Source organism: Acromyrmex echinatior, chromosome 11, assembly GCF_024713525.1.
Source record: "Acromyrmex echinatior isolate Ae372 chromosome 11, ASM2471352v2, whole genome shotgun sequence".
NCBI classification, from domain to species: Eukaryota; Metazoa; Arthropoda; class Insecta; order Hymenoptera; family Formicidae; genus Acromyrmex; species Acromyrmex echinatior.
Window position 1 is genome coordinate 8,867,210 of NC_141862.1, and position 23,690 is coordinate 8,890,899.

The 23,690-nt window shown below is 31.5% G+C and overlaps 1 protein-coding gene across 5 annotated transcripts in view; it reads right to left on the minus strand.

The window, feature by feature from the left end:
* The window catches only part of trc (Serine/threonine-protein kinase tricornered), a 145,074-nt gene that overhangs the window by 47,984 nt on the left and 73,400 nt on the right, over nucleotides 1-23,690 (minus strand). For 2 of the 5 annotated variants that reach the window (XM_087411469.1, XM_011062209.2), the window contains one exon: nucleotides 3,747-3,788. The exons of 2 other annotated variants lie outside the window; for them this stretch is intronic. In XM_087411469.1, coding sequence (XP_087267595.1) covers nucleotides 3,747-3,788 — 42 coding nt within the window. Of the gene's footprint in view, nucleotides 1-3,746; nucleotides 3,789-15,569; nucleotides 16,020-23,690 lie in introns of those variants that run through there. One more of the 5 variants, XM_011062212.2, reaches the window with a different exon arrangement.

Consider the following 23,690-nt stretch of genomic DNA (forward strand, 5'->3'; position numbering starts at 1 on the left):
GTAACCAATATCGGTTACATCGCACTCTGAAACTCGAAATTACTTTGATCGTCGTTGCTGCTAATGATCGCCACCTTTCTCGGGTCATCATGTATACGTCGTTTGCGAACGCGGGTTTGGCTCGTGCGTGTACTATATGTAGACGCGTACACGTGAGAATATTGATTCTACCGCGTCAGCTGCTTGCCTGCTTGCTTGCGCTCGTCGTGGCTTGGTTACCCTGCTGCATTCTAACCCACATTCACGTGCACTGCCACGCGGCCGCGCACAAGTTACTGACTAGGATATTCCTGTTCCGAATGACCGGTGTGCTTTCCATGCTATCGGATTTATCGAAGACACGGATATCAATACCCTGAACGCAATTGCAGCTTAAATACTTGCAATCGCGACTCTGTGCGTCCTACATAATTATCTCAACGATCTGAATATCTGGCTAAATTTTTTAAACACTTCAGCAAAATTATTCTTTCCGTGAAATCCAGAATTCCAGCAGATTTAACTGGAAAATTCGAATTCGTCCATTTTCTAGAACTAGAATTTTAATTAATCCAACCAGACATTTTTCTTTTTATTTAGAAATTATCTAGAAATTCTTGTGGGAGTATTTTTGGAAATTCATTATAATCCCATAAGGAGAGTCTGAAGATAAATATTAGACTAATTGTAAGTATACTTGGAATATTTCTAACGCAACAAAATAACGGATTGATAATGGAATCAAGCATGATTGCGAGAGATCGCTTCCGATGTGCGACCCGGTGGGAATTGCTTAATGCTTCTTTAACGGGAATCTCGTGGGTGGGGTCGCGACCGCACTATTCTTTATCCAGCATACGTTATCCGGTCTTAATGCAGGTCCCGTCTGATAACGTGCACAGCAACCGCATTCAATAATGTCCACCATCACGCGAGTTGTGATACAAGCAATATTAATCTGGTTAATCTGTTTAAATAAGCCGCATTCAAGTCTGGATACGCAAATCCTTTGATTGTAAAACCTTTGTTTGATCACGAAGCTCTCACAAAGAGAGCCATTCGGTACCGCGGGGACGTCGATAATGCCAACGTATTCTAGTTATGATAGTTAAACTGCGTTCGATTCGATATTTATGATTTACTCGAATTAGACTCGATGATTTGCATAGGCATAAATTTGCTTACACACTGCTTGATGTTTATCTCGTGATTTCACAGCGACCAGTCATAATAGCGGTCTAACCGTAATAGCGGGTTGAAATAATTAAGCAAAATACTTCTAACGATGACCGTTAGACTATTAAACCCAGTTTCACCAGTTAGTTAAATTTAAACCGCAGCTTAATGAATGTCTCGGTGTCTCTCTCTCTCTCTCTTTCTCTCTTTCTCTTTCTCCTTCTCAAGTTCTAGTTCTACAAAAATTTAAGCAGTTTACTAGATTCTAATGATAAGCTCCATAAAAAGAGTTGACTGCTTTAATAACAATTAAATTATCAATGTGTCGATTTTTTGAAAATTGTTAAAAAATATTTCTGTTGATTATAATAGTTTAGAACGTAACAGTTTCTTTGTTAAAGAGAAGATAGCTCCTGAGGATTGAAAAAAGAATCTTACGTTTCAATTTACAACGTCATCCAGACATTCATACCCCCGGACTGCGGTCATTTTTTGACCTATTTCCTGCTCATCTTTCTTTAATAAATATTTGATTAACCTATCTCGTTAAATTCTCCAACATTGAATATCTTTCTAAGCAAACGTCAAATTAAAAGTTCAACTAAAAATCAAATAAATGATAAAAATCCTACTTTTATTTATCTCAATTCGAAATCTTTCTATATATTTCCTAATTCTGTTATGGATGAGACAACTTTTACCACCGTTTTAAGAAAATTCCATTCCCTCTAAGGAAAATTCTTTTGCGTAAAAAGGATCAAGTAGAGTAGTGGAACACCCTGCCTGTCAAGGGAAGTAAAAAGTTAATGCATGCGCTGCGAAAACGTTATTCCGGAAACATTGGCGCAAAAGCGTGAAACCTGACTCCTTTGTTTCTGAGCACGCTCGACGATCTCGAACGGATGCATTGACCCGCTCAAAAGTACCGTTCTCTAATTGCAGTGAACGCGAACCATGAAAAGTACAAATACAAAGTAGAATCGAAATTAATAGTTTCGGGTAAATTATCAGAAAAAAATGTCAAGAGACGAAACGTTTTTTTTTTTGGAGTTTGAACTCAAGAGAGCGTAACAAAAGCGAGCAATCAGTCGCAATATGTCATAATCGGAGTACGATCTTATCGGGTTTACTTCTTTTAAATTTCTAGATATCTCCAACAGAAAATAAAGCAACACAATAATACTAATAATACATAAATTTTTAATAGGAAATATATTCGCAATCGTTTTCATATATTATACCTAAATAACGTTCATGATATTCAATTCTTTTTTGCTGTTTGGATATATTTTGTGCCTACCATTATTATATTTGTTCAAATGTAAAAATTTTCCATTAATAAATATGCATAAAAATTAATATGTACATATTAAAATCACTAGAAATAAAAACGATGCTTTTATGTTATGCTTGAACTTTATAGGGTTAATATTGCAGCGAAAGGGTTAACCAAATATCGTTGGGAGGACACGACCAGGCGTGCAGTCGAAAGATTATGCAAGTTTACATAATTTAACCGGACGTGACTATCACCTTGGCTTTGCTCGATCGTGTTCTTAGAGTGAATTACAGGCTCTGATGTATGCAATAGCGGAAAGCTCAAAATGGTTCGAAGACAAATTTCTCGTGGTCCATTTATTTATAGAGAAAAATATACGCGAAATAGAATATATGAAACTGAATTAAAATGGATAATTTATACATTTAGAGAAAAGAAAATAAAGCTAAACAACGAAAGTGATAACGTGCCGCGCTACAGCGAAGAAAGCTTCCTAAATTATTTAGCATTGGGAAAATAATCAAACATAATTTCGTGAATTCCAAAGAAAAGCAGCTACCAAATAATTCCTTACATATTAAATAAATTGTTAATATAAATTAGAACAACTTCTGTGTTGTTTCTTTTTCTGTTATACCTTTTTGTTATGTCTTTTTCTTCTTTTTCCTTTCTTTTCAGCACCGTAAAGAAGTATTACAATGCGGTCCCCGGACTTCACATTATGTACTTTCGCGAAATCTTTTGTTCCTCAAAAGGAGGAAAATGCAACTTTCGCGCAAATGGCACTATATTAAACTGCTGCTTTTTGTTCTTATCATTCGATGTGAAGCAAAGTTACTCGCGCTATTGTAGTTTAATACTCTATTTTATACATCTATTATCTCTTGTAACACGTTTTCTTAGGTGGACTTATTGTTTTTATGTGCACTAGACCCTTCATTCCATTCGCTTGCCTGACAATCGCCATCGGAAACTAATCACTGCCGCGCATTGCCGAATAGAAAACCGCGATGTGACCAACCGTAAAATGTTAAGGGATTGCCGTTAATGTGATGTAAGACGCTTCATTGCACGTTGTAAAATGCGCGGATGAAGTTTTTGCGTCACGCTCGCGTAATCGAATCTTCTCAACTATAAAATATCTAATATAATTCAATAAATAGTATTCTAAAAAATGATTAACACACTCCTACATTATATATTTAAAAATATTTCTAAAGTATCTTCAACTTAAAAGCAAATTAAAACTAATATTTGCCTTCTTTTGTATAAAGATCGTTCAAGCGATAATTCGTTTAAATATATTATTTACCCATTTCATGGACGATTCTTTCCGGCATCAGAGCATACTGACCTGCAACATAAAAGAACGAGAATACGTCAAAACATGTTGATTTCCAGAGATAAACGATTTTAGATTAGTTTTATCGGTGAAAGAACTCGATATGAAGATATGATTTGCACAAATGAAGATATGATTTGACAATACATTTTCTGTCGCAATCAATGACTGGAGATGCGAATTATATTGCTTGTTCAAAAGACGATAAATGAATTTATGATTTCAAATTAACGGCGTCACAACGAGCTTGATATCATGATATTACTTACATAAATGCGACAACATTTTTTGTATCTTTTACAAAGACGTAAATTATATTATTCATTTAGAATAACGTATATGTTATTTTATAAAATAATACAATAATGGTATAAAAGAATGCAGTCACAAATGAAAGATATAAAACGATAATCTTATTTACATTTATATACTTAAAAAAAATTTTAAAAAGAAAATATTATTTTTTCTAAAATAGAAAAAGGTCTAAAATTTCAAGAAATATCGAAAATTCTTGATTTTTAAGGATATAGAAGAAATTCCTTGAAAATTCTAAGTATTTTCGGATAAATATGTACTTTAACTAAAGAAAAATTTTATCATCATATATATTATATAAATAAGCACTGCACACAATATAAAAAATACACAAAAATATAAAAAATTAAGTAATATTAATTAAAAAATTATTTTGATGTTAATCGTAATATTAATAGTAAATTTTGATTTTAAATATTTTGAATAAATAAATATCTTAAATAATATTGAATAAAAATTTATTTATTTTTAAAATTGTATTCCAGGTTGTACTATTATTAATTTTATTTAGACTGATCGCATAAAAAAATCTTGTATACAGAAAGGTGCAGTTAGATTTTCATTACGCCATTAGAAATATTGTAATTACAAAGGAATGATATAATCTGAATAAGCTAATAATATTTATGCATATCTCATCTTTTTTTTAATATACAATTAGTATGAAGACATACAGCTATCTTTTGAATTATTTAAAAAAAGATAAAAATTAATTTAGCATTTAATATAAAAATATAAAACAGAAATTGTATTTTTCAAATATTTATCGTAATATTTATTAATTTTATCATCAAAGCCTAACTGTTCAAAGAATTTCAAATTACCAATTTCAATTTTCTCATTCTAAAAATGACGAAATTACACTTGCGTAAATCAAATTGGATATTTGACCGCAGTTAAAATAATTATATAAAATTGACTAACGGGACCAATAGCACAAGTCATCCTACTAATAGCTGTTAAGACAGAAGATGATAAGTGAGTCAATAGAATATTTCCTTGAATATACAAAGTCGTCATCGAGTGAAAGGTAGACTCAACAAAAATAATAGGATTTAAAGCGCTTAATAATATACAAGTTGTGTAAATAAACGTCTGGCTAAATCATGATAGAAAAATCTTAAAAAAAAATTATCTGCGTATTTGGGATCAGTTTCCATTTTTTTATTTTTGAAAAATCTATAACAAAAGTTCAAAATAAATGAAAATTTCGAGTCCTCTTTCTAATTAATATAATTCTAACTTTTCTGGTCGCACAACTTATAACTAGTTACACAGAGAAAAAAATAATACAAGCTATCGTTTCTCTCAACTTTCTAAATTTCATTAATTCGTATTTCAGACATCAAATTAGAATTTATTTAAAAGAAAATTCAATTTAAGACAGTGACATAATATTTTTTTGCAAAGACAGAGCTTAATTCATATCTGACTATAGTTTTCAGCTTCCAATTCGAGAAATATTTTATTAAGGATAATTTGCGTCAAAACTTTGCAAGAAATAATGCCGCGCGACCACCCTCCGACAGTTCTGGGACACCCAATAAAACGGTAGCCGGTTTGTCAAGCATAGCTTCTTTCCCATTGCTGCCCGTGGGAATTAAGCGCATCAGTCCGTCAGACAACCGCTATCAACTACCGAGGACTACTGCGGAGCACAGTTCGTTCCTGAAGGCGGTAATATTACCGTACACTGGGCGGAGAATATAACGTGTATCTTTCAGTTAGTCATGATACACAACGCGGTTGTAGTATAAGATAACTATGTACGGTCCCCGTACACAGAATCGTGTTTATTACAATGTACAACGGCGGTAAATAGCACCGGAGAGTGAACCGGATTTAAAGTTACAACTCTCTTCGCGCTCATTGACTCACTCCTTTGGGTTGGTCTGTTAATTACCCTAATTTCGCCAGGAAACAGATTTATCCATTAGCGTTATAGGTTTCTCTTTGTCTTTTTTCCGGACGCGTAATCTGTAACTTTGATTCGCTTTCTACGTTCGCTCGCCAAAACATGCTATTTGTAGAGGAATTCAGTTCCTGAAATAATTCAGCAGAAAGTCGAACGAGCAACGCTATTGTACGGTTGAGATAAACGATAAGTATGCTTTATCTGGATTTCTGAACTACTTGAATCTATCGAAATCCTTATCAAATAACTTTATTGAATTCACGTTAAATATAAGAAATCAAAATGCTTTTTTTAAATTTATTAATCTTATCGTTACATATATTTATATTAACAAGAAAAAGTAATTAAAAAATGATGTTTTCGGAAAGAGACAAAATATGAAATATGAAATTTAAAAATAAAATTTCAAAAATTTTCTTAAATACCGATAAAATTCCATGAAAATTCCTGATTTTCAAGGATACAGAAAAAAACTCCTTGAAAATTCTAAATATTTTCGGGTAGTGAACATCCTGATCTTTAACTAAAGAAAAATCGAGTTTACATTTAAAATGAAATCCCTTTCATTTCCATCCTGTATTATGTGTTATTTCAGATCTCAATTTTCGAGGCATCAAGATAATCTGTCTATTATATTCTTAGGACGGCTCGTGGCAACGTGTATCCAAGCTGGAAGGTTTCGACCGGAGGATCGATGCTCGCCTTCGAGATGTCGGGTCGCGCAGGAGCAGATCGAGTACCTACATGTTCGTGCGATCAGCTGTGCCGGATACTCGGTGGCCTCAACGAAGCATTCCACGTGTGCATTCAACCCTTCTGAGTCATCTTACCTCCTTTATTCCCCGCGTGTCACTTTCCTCTCGTTGTAGCGGCTCTCCTCTCAATGCGTGACGCAAAGTGTCGCAAAGTGGAGCCGAGAGAGAAAGGAATAGGGAGAAATAAAGAGGACCGTGCCGTAGAAAGAGAAGACGATGGAACGAGACAGCAGGGAGAGTCTTATTGATTTTTTCGAACATCTGATCGGCGAGACGGAGATGAAAGATGGGGAGGAAATGGCTGAAAAAGGACAGCAAGACATATGAAAGCTGTAAGGGCGAGAAGGAAGGAATCTTTTCTTCCATCCCTCTTCGGTCCGGTGGCCTTCGGTGAAGTCTTCAGCGTCCCGTACCTGTGTTGCCACGGTAACAGCCTAGATTCCAGAGAAGAGTTGGAGAAGACAAGGAGCAGATGGATAACTCAAAGAGAGAGGGGAAAAAAGAGAGCACAAAGAGGAAACAACGAAGAGAAACCCATGTTTCGCGGTCGGTTCTTTTGTTCCAGATTTCCATGCAATCCGCAAGAATTAACACGTCGCGAAGTACAGACATGTAAATGCAGCGCATTCAGAAGTTAGCTGGGTAATTCGGTGAATACGTAGAGTAGATGAGAGGGTACGAATATACAGTTGAAGTTCGACGTCGTGTATGATTAACTGCTGTCGTTATTCGATCGGAACTATAACTGTTAAAACATTTCCCTCGACATTTTGGAGAAACAAGAGAAACTCTTATGTACCTCATGCACTTTCTAGCAAATGTAATATTAATTACGCAATAAAGGCGTTTTCTCTCAGAAATGTTTATTTTTATCTAGATTCTACAAAATTCTTTAAAAATTTAATCTTATCCTAAGTTTCTAACAGATAATTTGGCTCTATCACATTTTAAAGACGCCTTTTCCCGATTTGTCACCACGCTAATTAGAATAAATAACTCTCGGAAAATTGAATAATTAACGGTATGTGTTCCTACACTTGTTTGTGCTTGCCAAACAAACGACCTACGTAACGTCTATCGTTCTCTCATCGCTCACTCCCTTCGTTAAACTGTATTTACCGAGAACATGCAAAATGATGCAAGAATACTCGTAGGTTCACATATCTCGTCTGCGTGTGTGAAGCCACTAAATCAGAAGTTCGGAGGAAGCGAAAGTATTGCGGGAAAAAACTGTGAAAGTTACTTTATCACGACGTCATCAACATGTACTTTTTTCTTTCTTTTACCGCGCGAAGTACATCGTGCTAATATTTTTATGTCTTTATAATGTGCCAACAAAAATTGTACATCTATATATATTATATATAGATACATATATATCTGGCATTTTTCTCTTGCTAGTTGATGTATTCATATAAATAGCTGCTCTAATCTTAATACTATAAAAGTATTTTAATAAAAATCACAATATTTATATTTGATTTTGTTTTAGAGCAAATTGTAATAATTATAATAATAAAATAATAGTAGTTAATATAAGAAGCTATAATTCCATCCATATATCAATCCTACATTTCTTATGATTATCTTCATTTTTTATAAATAAAAAATCTAAGAACAAATTAAATAAAAATTCCAAATATTTTAACCTTTTTATTGCTAAGATAAATTTTATTTCTATTTTAAGTATTATAATTTTAACAGTAATATATAAATAAATATATAAGTAAAATATTATAATATATATATAGATATAAAAAATCAAAGAAGATTCTACGTAACAATTCATTTTTTCTGTAGATGAAAATTGCAGTTTTGAGTGTGACAGATTAATTCTGATTACCACGGTTCGCTATGGAAGCGACAAATTGAGCAAACGAGACGTCAGAATTTTCATAAATAAACGATGGAAACCACAATCGCACTAATGATTATATGCGTCCATCGATATAGACATCCATTCCGCGTTTTAGTGCTTATTCACTACACGGAAATGTAGATTGTTCGCAATTATTTTCTCGCTAACCATCGTCCATTTCATGAAAAGCTTCCATGTGAAAAATCGCAGGGATAACAAATCGACTCGTTTGTAAAATCATTATTTCGTTCACGCACCAATGACTTATTAAAAAAGTCGCGTGATATTTGCCGTCCGCGACAAATAACGTGCGATATAGAAAAATGTTTTTTGCAAACCATTCGTTTTCTGCAAATTCAATGGAAAATAAATTGAATAAAAGTGTATCTGATTAATCCTGGCGAAACGAAATATTTCCTCTATAAACACAGATATGAATAAACCAGCGTTTTCAATATTTTTGAAACGTGAATTAATAATTTAGAAAAAGATATTCTTGTATAATATATTACATAATAAAAACAATAATTATATTATTTCTTACGTTTTTTTGTAAGATAATAAAACTTAAAATTACCTACTTTCGAAGAATAACCTCATTTAACTGATAATTTAAGACCATCATTTGTCGCAGAGTTCTCGGAGGAAACATTTTCAGGAAAGGTCATTATTTTTCACGGGATATCAGCTAACACCTTATATAAATCTAGCACAGCGGTGGCGCTAAAAATCACCGCAATTAAAAAGGATCCACTCTAAACGGACTAAGATTCGTGATCGCTCAGCGGAAAGTAAAGGTTACAAATCTAATTACAATTTTGCAACCTCGCTTTTGATTTCTCGTCTCATCTTTGTTCCAACGACTAATCCAGCACTTTGGAGTTAGCTGATCCGTCCTGGTGGATGGACTCGACACCCCGCGTAACGATGGGCATTCTGCCAGACAAGAACGTTCCGCATGCCAGAATACACAGAGCGCGATAATCCAACCGCTCGCGTCGCGTTCCGGAAGATTTAAAGGCCAAAAATAAGGTCCCGCTGAAAACTACTGCGGTTTGCCTGAATGATTCTTGGATGAAAAAAAGGCGACCGCGTTAGAATGATTCGTGCGATGATAAAATCATAAAGTAAAGAGGAGAAAAAGTGGAAATACTAGCCCGAGCTATTCTAGAAGCACACACTGGAGGATATCATAAAACATAGAATTTTCTTTTTACTGAAATTTCGCTAAAATTATCGCCGAAAGAGAATGTCTATTTTTGCCACAGTTTACTCTCTAACTAATTATTCTCCAGCCTCTGAAATACATTTAAACTTTCATGTAAAATAAACTTTTCGCAAATTACATTTCGACGATACAAACAGATAGTAAAGTCATATTCTTTATTTTATTTAGCAAACTTTTTAATTTAAAACTTAGTGAAATATTCAAAACTAAAAAGAATGTTTAAAAATGGAAATCCAATCAATTTAAAGTAAATTTAACATTAAAGCTTACAATTAGTTAAAACATTTGACTAAAAAGAATGTTTAGAAATAATGCAGATCTAGTTCTTCAGAATAGTTCTACAAATAGATGCACCAAAATGTTCTGCAAATTTCGGCTCATCCGCTCAATGGCATGTCATTTGAATGAGAATGTATCTCGCCAACACATCTCGGTATTGACGTAAAGCGCGGAACTTTATGACGCATATCATTCAGAATTCACACACATTCTATGCGCTTTTGCGACATTACATATGTGTATACACACGTACTCATGTACTTTAACAGTTGATAGAAGCGGCGGCGTCAAAGTATACTTATGTCATCGCACACGACAATGAATCTTTTAGAAGATATACGTAGGCGTACATCACGTGAGGTATGATTTCAAGTTGGCGTGACTCTGAGACCGTAGCAAAGGCAAAGAACGATTTATATTCTTCATACGTGGGTTCTACGCGGCAAAACCATTCAGACGAAAAAGCTGAAACGGCGTTTTATCGCGGCAGTTTCTATACTTATACATATTTACAAAAGAAACACATTGTCCCTTTCTTATGGTACAATGCGTTATAATAGATTCTAAATATATTTATAATTGCTGCTTTGCTTTGATTGGTTGCTACAATATATATGTTGCAATGAGTATAGTTGTTCTAAGTTCATGAATATTCTGTACGTATAATATTGTCCTTTAATTAACGTTCCACATTTAAAAAACGAGAGACTTATGACCAATGTAGTTTAATTTTCATCTCAGTTCAACTAACTCTTCATCTTTGTTTACTTCTCCTCTATGTACATTTACAAAAATAAAAGACAATTATTCGAAAATGTCGATTATTTGCTCGCTTAATTTTTATTCATTTAATAAAAATTATATCGCAATTAATTTGTATTATTTGTAATATAAAAAAAACAGTTCGTGAACATGAATAAAAGTCAAGATCGCGATCGGAAGTCTCGATTAAGAATGCATCTAGCAGCAACTGGCGGCAAGCATGTCGATCCTAAGGATGTCAAACCGGAAGTGACGAAAAGGAAAGGAGTTCTAGGTCGATGGCTCCGTGAACCCAACGGACTGTAACCCAGTTTCTCGAAATGCGTGGTCGGGTTCTCGCGATGCATCACATACTACGTGCGCGTATGTACGACATGTGTGGTTGAATATACCTGATCACATTCGCCAATCCGTTATCGGCATGCACAGCCACGCGTATCGATTCAAAGCGTGCCGATACTTTCGTTCCGATTAGATCTCTCACCCAAGTTCGCTTTTGTTTCAGATGTGTCATGAGAAATAATAGCTCTCTTTTCCTGTCTCTTTCTGTCATGTCCTTTTCATCGATATTAGTAATTACAATGCATGCATACTCTATTACACGTGTACACTGGGTGATTCATTAGCGTGCCTTTCATCTGTATCTGGTTTCTAAATTTAAAGTGGAATGACGCAGGAGAGACGAACTTTAAACGACGCACTTTCTATTCGTTATACATTGTAAGGACTATTTTTTCTGCAAAAATGATAATTATTATATAATATTGATATCTTGATATAATATTGATGTTAATAATATGATTATATTAGGTGTTGGAATTAATTCGTAGCGTTTTACAAGTGATGGGAAGTACTTTCATTAATGTATTTTTTAATGCTCATGTGAAATAAATAACATTCTTTCATTAAAAACGCTACGAATTAATTCCAACACCTAATATAATATTGATATTGATTTGACTCTTGTATCTAATTATTTTCAGGTTACAATATTTATTTAACGCGTATTTTTTTAAGCATATTCATAATTAATAGATTGTATAAAACATTAATGAATTATTTTATTTCCACTCTCTCTCTCTCTCTATATATATATATATATATATATATATATATAAAATAAATACTAAAAACAATAGAAAATACTCATTTCATCTATTTCTTTTTTTTTCGCTATTTTTTTTAAGATGAAAACATTTTCCAACATTAAAATAAGGAGATAGAAAAGATTCGTTTTATCTATTTTTTTTATTTTTCATTGTCATTTTATTCATCGAGGAAACGGTTTTCAAAAGGATATTCATTACCGTCAGAGATAGGTTGACTTCCGTCAAAGAACAATATTTAGCGGAAGTACGCGCTACAGAGCGAAAGTCAACGACCACAGCGTGGGTTGACAATGCGACATTTTTTCACTTATAATCAGTAAAAATAATTATAAATGATAGTTTCTGTGTTAGAAATATCCGTGATTTGCGGTTACGTCCATACTTTCACTCTTATTTAAACCTCTACTCGTTGTAATTTATTACAATTTGATACGTACTTAGAAACGCGTAAAAAAAGTTTCTACAATTGATACGTTAAAGATGCTGACACACAAATATATCTTTTATTTTTAATCAATAAATTATTTATTTTTTTACAATCATTGGAATGTTAGAAATGAGTTAGGAAAAAAATAACATCAATTACATATTCATTTTTTTTTTAATTAAAAGATTTTGATAAATTAAACTTTTAAATTTATTCATTTTGATTTGAACTGAATTCTATCTTAATAAAGAAGAGAGAGGAAGAGAGAAATTAAAACATATAATCATTTAGCGATCTGACGTTAAAAATTAACATTTAGCGATAAATTATAATCTCCCATAAAATTTTAATGGAGGACAAATCGATTTTATAAATCAAGAATTTATGAAACAACTTCCGGTGATTCTGTTGATATCTCTGTTGATATTTATGTAAATGCGTTCAATTCGAACAATACAACGTAAAATGCATGCTTTCTGATCAAACGGGCGGATCTGAGAAACTCATTATCAACGAGTGAAAGTGCATCCGCGTAGCGGCTATCACTTTGTTAACAATCATTTTTTCCGGCAGCGCTTTCGCACGAATCGATAATTCCACTCGGTTTAGCGCTTTAGAATCATCTTATACCGTTATTGGTGCGCAAATATCCAATTTACGTGCTCGAGATGCAAGCTCGTGAATTACAATTGCAAAATGCTCGCGAGTTTACGCAACGCAGTCGCGCGCTATCGATGTTATAATCGCACGATTATTCCGCGGAGCGGAATCAAAACGGATAAACAGGTTTTAAGTCGAAAACACGTAAATAGGAGACTTGATCTCCAATAGAATTGGAAAATGAACGCAAGATGGAAACAATTGATTGAATCGTATTTTTCAAACTGTTTTATAAAGAAAGTAGTCGCATTAAAAAATATATTTGAAATTACAAATTAAGAAGTTTATTTCCAATAAACGTATCTTTTTTAATAAAATATTTTTTTGATCTGTTTATAAATATAATAAAAAAAAATTAAGAATATTTGCATTTAATTCACAAAAATCGTAAAATCCCGAAAGGTCTTGTATACAAGTAATTCTAGATCTAGGCAATGAAATACAGATCTAGTTTGAAGTCAATTTGGGAATATACTGATTTATTGCCAACTAACCATATATGCGAGCCATATTGATGGTCTAGCCAATAGTCAAAGAAACCGCAGACCAAAATAATATGCTGACGAGTAATATCGATCGTGCGAGAGCTCTTTCGAAAAGTGTTCGTAAATGTAACCAGATATTTCTCCCGACGGTACTATTATCCTAAATGCCGGTCTGTTTCTCTTCCGTGCTAAATTGTTTTAGTAATAATCGACTGTTCGCGTTTTACAGAAAATAATTCGGATAGCGTTCCTTTGCACATCCGAAAGAGCAAAGGCTCAATTTTTCGATTGTGCTGTTCTAATTAAGAAGTAACTCCAGTTTTTGAACAAAAACATTTCATTATTATTACTAAAAACCTATGAGTATACGTATACTGTAAAACTTCATGTAATTTTATATTATATTATACTGTTCAACAAGAAATGATTTTTTTAAGCATAAAAACAAGGTTAATCCGATCTTGTAGATTTATGAATGCTAATAAAAATGAATGAAAGACGATTATCTTCATTCTTGTGTATTGTTTTGTTGAGCAGTATTATCATTATTACTTATTATTATTAGACGTACCTCTCTCTCTTTCTCTCTCTCTCTCTCTCTCTCTCTCTCTCTCTTCAATCTTCACAAATAGAATAATTAATAGAACCTGTTTAGATCAATTTTATATTTCGGATTCTGATTGAGATCAAATGCTTTGTATTTATGAATAAAAATTGAACAAAAAACCGCGAATACTTTTTAAATGACCTAATATATATATATATATATATATATATATATATATATATATATATACATAAATATTGTATATATTTTCTAATCCTGATGGATGAACATTATTGTGAAATCTTAAACACGTTTTACTACGCCTTTTCTACATCTTGCTGCCGCGAACTTCAAAGGAAATACGCGAATTTTCCTGTTGAAGATACCTTCCGTCACTTTCACTCGTTTTTCCACTTACTTTCTACAAACAGGCGTCTCCTCTTTCTTTGCTTGGATTGAAGAAACAAGACCGACAATACAGCTTTATTCACACAATGATTACTTATCAACAACTATACTTAAAAAAAAAGAGAGAAAGAGAAAAAATGCATATCACTTTCTGCTTTGAAGTTTTCACAAAATGAAAAGTTTCTTACATATGCTATGCGTTTAGCCCTAAATATAGACATGTGATTCTCTGAATTTTTATAAACTTTCCTTGAGAAAAATAGTATTTGTTTGCTGATAAACGATAGCTTACATACTATACTTTGTTTTTAACGTCCTTTTCTATTTTGTGGCACTTTCTACTTTTAATGAGACATTAAAAAGTAACGATTTGATTCGATATTCATTAATGTAATATTGAGAAAGCTTGATAAAATCAAGAGATAATATTTGAACGAGTAGATGATAATATTGCAAATATGATCTTTAGATTAGATAAATAAAACTCTTAATAATTAAAATGCATTTGATGCTAAATATTAGATAAAAACAGAAATAATTAGGTGTTTATTTGATTCATGAATTTACACTTCACATTTCTGTTTATTCAATAAGAATGGAAGCAAAGTTTTGCAATGTTTAATCTTAAAAAAATGTAAAAAATTATCAAAAAATTGAAAATAATTGCTATAGGTACGAATTATAATTTGTTTAAAGTATACACGTGTGTATGCTATACATAATATAAAATAAAATCTTTTATAAAAATCTTTAAAGAATTATTTTTCGTTACCCATTGTCAAATTACATAATTATAAATATACCAAACAATTAAAAAATATAAGTGTGATACACCAAATAATATATGTGAGAAAATCAAATAAAATAAATGTACATTGGAAAAATTAAGAATTTATGATAAGAAATTATTAATTTAATTTACTATAAAGTTCAAGATAATGAAATCAAGAGACACTTTTTATTATCTATATATAGATTAATTATCTTCGAAAATAAAGTATTCACAATCAAAGATCTAGCTATTTTTCAATACTTATTCACTGACCTGAGAGATAGGATTTGGCGCAAATGATGTAGCTGCACATCCGCCCTATCTTCGTCCACACCGTCTTAAAGAATTCAGAGTTGTACATCGGTAAACAATGGTAATCGCCCCTTTCCCTGATCTGTTCCTCAATCGCCCCTCCTCGGCATTCACACATTCGAGTGTCACCAGACATGTATTGTATCGTGTTGTTGCGCGAATGTTGTTTAACTCGCGTAAATTCACGCGCCGAAATATCACGCCGATCGTTGCAATTTCTGAGATTTTGGCTCCGAATCACGCATGAGTTCGTGCAATTGTATGTTCGTATGGACAAGGTACGCCTATGACTCCTACAAAATGTCCACCAAATGTGTATCGAATGTTGATATCGATCAATAAATCGCTCGATCACAATTTATTACTCTTCATTAGCTACATGAATGATGTAATATGACGATTATTGACGTCATATCTATTATAATGATGTATGTCATGCCATCGATCTTCAAATGCTTTCGAATGTAACAAAAAATTGAGATGAATGTTTAAGAATTATGCAATAGTTAGTGTTAAATAAGAAGTTGAGGTATTTGAAGAATTATACAATTAAAAATATTTCTTATTCAGAAAGTTATTTTAAATTCTACATTGATTGGAAATAGAGTAGAAATATAAATAAAAATTTTATTTTATTCTTTTGTATGAAAATTAGCCTCTTAGTTAAATTTACCAAGAACAGTTCTCAGAAAAAATATCACAATTATGGTGCTCAAAAAAAGAAAAAATATATTTCATTTATTTAAAAAAACATTTATTTAAATAATTTCATTTATTAATTATTAAATTTAATAATTCTGCTTTTCATTTTTTACCTTTCTATTTCATAAACATTATTATACTTCTGTATGTTTGTTGCGATCCTTTTCTAAGATTTTAAACTTTCAAATTTATTTTACTTACTACTGTAATTCACGAACTGTTTTTGCGGCGAACTCTCACTATTCGTTTTCAGTTTTATAATTTTTATTATTAAAAGTAACTCTCAAAGTGAAACTCTAAGCTTCTAAAGTGTACACTATGCTTTAAGAAACACCAATAATGAATCAGCTAGAGCGAGTGGTCGAGACGTAACCGACACGATAAATAATTAATTGTAATCGTTGACTCAACCATTAAATCATGGATTTTAATGGTCGCAAATTATGTCACGGAAAGCGTATTTTTATTTTGTGCTCAGTCATTTATAGTGACGTGCAGTCCGTCTCTTTTTAACCAGCTGAGAAAACACGAAATTACACCCACATAATTTTCTCGTCCGACGAGCTCGCAGTGATTATTGTGTTCTTACACTACTGTGCAAAACCATATTTCAAACTGTTTAAACTGAGCGACCACCTGTCAGATAAACCCGTAATTCTATAGAAACTTCATATCGCGTTTCGCTTAAGGCTTTTGTCGAACGACAAATATGAAATTGCTTTTTTCTTGTCAAGAACTTATAATAAAACATCGATTCAAAGAAAGTTTAACAACTTTTGACAAATTAAATGTTAAATATGTTTTAAATAGTAGCAATTGTTCTTGAATTACATCAAATCTTACATATTTTACTAAACTTTTGTGACTTTCTTCTAATCTTGATAATCTTGAGTTTTATTTTGCAAGCATTTCTAAATGATAGTTCATCAATTTTGATAAACGGTCATAAATTCAAATATCAATTTACCAAAATATGTTTACCAAAATAAATTATAACAAATAAATACATAAGTAAATATAATATTAAAGTATAACAAGTCAAACAATATTCAAAAAAGTATAATAATTCGATCGATTATTTTGAGAGAAACTGCGACTTGGATTTATGCTTCTCAAGAGAAAAATTTAGCAACGTGTAATCGCAACATGCATCAACGATTGTCGTTTATTAGGCTTAAGGAATGCGAGCGTTTTTTAACGTAACGACAATTTGAATTAATAAACAGATATTTTCTATAAAAGATAAATTTTTCGCATGATTATCTGCAAAAAATAGCATTTTCATCTTATTACTTAATAATTCTAATTCTACTATTTTATCGCAAATAGCAACTTCAATTTTAAACGAGTAAAACCGTAACTCAGGTAAATATATTAGCGCAATCGGAAATCGTTTATCATGGAATTATAAACGTTGTGTTTATAACCAATAATAAATTAAAATTGATTATCGAAGTGTAATAGTATCGCATTATAAAATAATGCCAAAGTAAAAATCTGATCAAATAGAAGATTAGTATTTGCATAATATAATAATTAATGTTAACTTAGCCTATTTATACTAAAAATTTATTTAATATTTTAATAACAAACAAATAGTAATTCATTATAAAATATATTATAAAATTCAAATTTGTAATAAAATTATGGAAAAAATTTGTCACTGAATATATATCGCAAATTTACTGTAATGCTCGACTGGTTTACTATATAGAAAAATAAAAAACCTTGAATGTAAAAGTAAGTCGATTATTCCTAATTTTTCGTTTTCTTACATCAGGTAGAAGTTAAAAACAATTCAAAACATTTAGAAATTTTATAAAATATTTCAGTTCGTATACTTCAAAATTAAATGCCAAAGGATTTTTGTGATTAAAAAAATTTGTCATAATTTTAATTTTAATATAGAAATAATATTAGAATTCCTGAATTTCAGAGTAAAAAATGCATTTTTATATATTCCCTCTGACCACTAAATTATATAACTTATTTATTGCAAAGTAAAACAAATGTGATAATTCTCTGATAAGTTTGTAATTCTCTGAAAAGAATGTTATGTTAGACTTATCTCTTTATATTCAAGTAGTTTATATTTGGATATTTATATATTCAAATGCTCTTAATTTATTTTGCAAGAAAGAATCATTTATCAGGGAACAAAACATGTAAGAATGAAAAGAAGAAAATGAAAAGAAGTAACATGTATATGTGGATACGCGTTGCGTTTTACGATAAATGTACACCGTCGTTACGACGATAACGGAAACGATTAACGTTTTACTGTTCATCTATGACAGGGAAATAAAAAGTGACGTTATTGCCCTTATCTTGAAAAAAAAAATTCTGCTCTATTTGACATTATCGAATATCGTACAAGCATATGATGCTCGATAACGTAAATAGAGAAGAATATTTTTTTACGCTTGTACTTATTATGGAATAATACTAGAAAACGTGAAGCATACACTATCAATATTACGATAATTTTCGTTATTTCGTAAAATAAAAATCAGAGATCTTTTCATTTTTTATTTTAATTTTCCTTATTTTACTTACAATACATTTATTCTCAAATTTGCATTTTTGTTAGTATAAGAAATTTTTTCTTTGGAAAACAATATAAAATCTCGAAATTTCGAGTTTTAAATATAAATTAACATAACCTATTATTTAACACAGTTAAAAAATTTAAACTAGATGATAATTATATGAATCTTTATCACACTTACTTTCAATTTTCGTGAGTAATTCATAAATTTTTAAGAATTTACTTTTCCAGAAAATTTCCAAATTTTTAAGAATTTACTTTCCAGAAAAATCCGATAAATTCTTATGCCTAATTATTTACGTGATAATATTAAGCTTATTTATTTAGATTTAAATCATTTATTTAATGCAAATTCTGGCACAACGATAATATTTAGTAGTAAAGTTTTCAATTAGAACTAAACGCAAAATTTCTATTTTAAGTGAGGGAATTCAATTAGAGATCAGAATTTACACGAATTAAAATGAGATTTCACATAGTTTCCAAATCATTTTTAACAGCAGATATTTGAATGTCACAGTATTTCAGATGTCAAGGCGTCGTTACGAGATTAAGAGTAAAAAATGTAAAGTAAATATTAATTTAAGCAACTCCCGTTTCATCATTCAACATTTTTATCATCAATATATCTCGTTTTTCTTTTTTTGCACCATATAAAATTTTATCGTCACATGGAAAACATCACGCATGACTGACGAAAAGTGCAGAGTACATGTTGCGTAATTACATTTCCAATGTAAAATTGTTCATTTCAATTTTTTTTCACAGATTGATTTTAATATTAATATGTAATTAACAGATTGTAATAGGTAACTATTACTGTAAAAAAGAAATAGTAACATTAGAAAAATAAGATTTTTTTTACCAAAGAGATATTACTCAACCTTTCAATATTAGTCTATTAGTTTACATGACTAACGTGGCACAAAATCAAGTACACGATAATTTTCCAACATGTCAATAATTGCTTGCATATTGATAACCGACTTCTTCAATATCTTCAATAAATCTTTTAATATTAATGAAATATACGTAATGAACATAAAATACTATGCAATAATAATTCCATTACTCGCGAGATTTACAATTTCTACAGTAATGACAAAATTCTTTAGTTTTTTCAAAAATGTCTCTAAATAATAATAACATTTTTTAAATTTACAAAAAAATACAAGATATAATAAATTCTATTTTCTTTTAATTAAATACTATATGGGTTAAATAATGCTGAATATTTATGTGATATGATATGAATTCGAGCATTTGCGAGTAACGGTTTAAATATTCAGAGATTTCAGACAGAAATTTCAGTTTTTATTAATTTTAGGTAAATTAAGTTTTTATATAATAACTGAAATTATTCTAGGTCATAAAAATTAACAATACTATAATATAATGTTATTCTGTAATATATTATTTTACAATATAAATAATGATAATAATAATTTCTTACATTCACAAAGACTGTTCAGTAATAATTAAATTCTTTATAGCTCTAGAATGTCGCACAATTTTTTATTTTTAGCATTGTGAAAACGAAGCTAGATGAGCGAACAAATACGAATAAGCAACTTGCTTCAATGAATGCCATCACGTCGGTATAGCACTTATCGTTGTTTATTTATTCATGTTTGATTGTGCTTATTTACTCCGTCTGGATCTAACTTATCAGAATCCATTGTAACATATTGTACAAATATGGATTGCGTAATAATCTCGAATACAGGAGCAGCTTAATTCGACGTAAATCTTATTGCTCTATATATATATATATATATATATATAAAATTATTGGATCGTTCGCGATTCGAACATCACTCGCTCTAGCATAAAAAGTCTAATACGTGTACACGGAAAAATAATATCGAAATAATTGATAAAATATCAAGAATGAGATTTCTTCTTCTCTTATCTTTTTGAATAATTCTTCTCGGAAATTTTCATTATCAAGTGACGTACCAAAATCCTTAACACTCGGAATCAGCATAACTTTTGCGTTGTTTTTCGAACCGCGAAAGCACTGTTGCGCTCGAATTAAAACTATTTCAGTCCATATCACTTATTCTACTGGGATACCATTATCTTGAAGACTGGAGAATTGTTCGAAGATTCCTTCCCCATAGGGACTTGAAACTTTCGATGAATTACGTTGCCGAGTTCATAAATCACTCATCCGAGACTCGCGTTGAGAAACTTAGTATTTGAAGTCACGACTCTTTTATGAATCAATATAAATTTTGATTCAATTCCCATAAAAACAAGAAAATGCACTTTACACCGATTATATCTGCCTTTCAATCATATATAGAAATTACTTTTGTTCACATATGTATCGCGCGAAAGTCTAAGCTCAGATTACATCGATCTCGATATAAGTAATCAACGCAATTTGTGCGTGCGTATCACGAGCTAAGTAACGAACTGGTCGCGCGTACTCGAGCTGACTGACTGACTGACTGACTGAGAGATTAACACTAGCGAGTACGAGTGGAGTGTGTGGTAGGATCGGGGGACGACTTCTATGCCCACGCACGACTTCGCCTGTCGGGTAGAAAATGGACGTAAGTAAATCGTATGTGTGTGTTCACAGGTGCGCCGCGGCACACGCACGTGCGTGAACGTGTACGAACGCCAGCCAGCGTCCATGATTTCACGTATGGAAGCACATGATTTACGCATATTTAAGCCTCATTAATTCATAAGAACGGAAGTGGCCAGTGTCACACTAACACATATCGGCTCTCTCCATAAAAAAAAAATGCAATAAGTATGACAAATCACGAAATGCATTAGAGTTAATTTAAAATTAAACTTTATATATTTTTAGTTTTAATTTTATTCGATATAAGTATAACTTAATCTTATTGAACATATCTTCAGTTAATTAACATAAAATATTAAAACTGTAAATATTAAACTTATATAAATTTATCAAGAATATACAGGTTTTTATTAATCAGAATAAAAAAAAATCCAGATAATCATGTAGAAAATAATAAAAAAAGCAGGATATCTTTTTTTTTTATCATAATATTGAAGTATCAGTTTTGTGAAATTGTCAGTTAGTCAGAATATCGCGTGTTTCCTCACAAAAATTTACGTATATTTTTACGTATATTTTTCCGAAAAGACCGATGAAATCACGTTCGATAAACATTGTATTCTGATTCTTCTATTTTAGGCGATGCCGACACTGACAACGATGGACTCACGCCGATAATACGATATCATTGTTTTCGAACACTTTTTAATCTTTTATGTAGCGAGTATTGTAGACCAGGCAACAAGGTCGGTGGAAGATTTCGAGATTACCGAGACATTTATTCCACTTTTCCTGGCACGGTACCAACCGCGCGGTCAAATCGTTAACCGGAAGCCAGAGTGCCGGAATGAGTACCATCAAGACGAAATTTGTGCTACATGCGACGGAGGCTCACTCGGATGAACTCGCGCTCGCTTAACTTTTCTCTCGGACAACGGATTGTTTTTCCACCACAACTTAAATTGCTATCCTTGCTGAAGTGCATTAAAGTAAATGCACGAACAGCGTCTCAAAGTTGTACTTTAATAAAGCCGCTAACCGAAAATACAGCAATTCTGTAACATCCAAGTAATAAACGGCAATTCTTATCAAAAGCAGTAACTAATGCTAAAATACTCGGAATGTCTAAGCTATTTCTCTGATGTATTTATTGCGGAGATTGCTCCGAATAATATGTTCTTAGATTGTAGAAATAATTGTCTGACATCTAAATTTAATATCATCGTTAAAATTACGGACGATACGCATCATCTCGACAGATCATGTTCGATGGGACACTTCCTACTAGCGTGTTGTTGACGACAGTCGAGAACAAAAAAATAACAATTATTAATTCGCCGCGTGGCAAAGGGGCGAACCAACAATGTGGCTGACAATGAGTTCAGTTCGCTTGGCCCCAATCGACGGTCGCGGTGACGCCATCGATATAAAGTTGCACGCGTGTGTTGACTAACTGTATTTCGTATGAAAGTACGGGTGGTTATACATATACCACGTCCCAGCAGAGTGTCCCAGAACCATCGCCATTCCTCTTAACTATTAAGGATAACAAGAAAATGATGAAGTTGCTAATTATTAAATTATAACCGATCGGAGATAAAATGTGACTATGGATAAACAAATAATTTTAGAAAAATTAAGCGTCAAGAGCAGATATTTCGTACCCGAATTAATTTTAAATAAATTTGTTTTCACATAATTTAAATCCACTTATATTGCTTAATAGAGACAGCTTAAAATTGAAGAATTGCGGGCAATGATGGATTACGCGAGCAAATCAAGTTTTTTAATAGACCTTATTTCAAGCTTTTATGATTTCAAAATTAGATATAAAAATATATTATATTGAAAATATAAATTTAAATAAATATTGCTATTAAGAATAAGAAATGCTAATCAACAATTTATAGATACTAAAATAATAAATTTATAAATATTAAAATAAAAAAGCTAATCAACAATTTATAAATATTAAAATGAATTTTCATATTTTATTTTCGTATTTATAAATTGTATATAAATACTAAAATAAAAAAGCTAATCAATAATTTATAAATACTAAAATAAAATATGAAAACATTTTATTTATAGTATATGTTTAATATGTCCACACAAGAATGAATATATAAATCAGAACGCATGTAGAATGCTATAATTTGAGCTTGTGTGTATATATGCATATAAACGGCAAAAAGATAATGGTCAGCTCTCGTACGTGCTCCGACACACTGTGCGTAATATGGAGGAGACGACCGATGACAGAAATAAATGTCGATTGTTCTCGTTATCT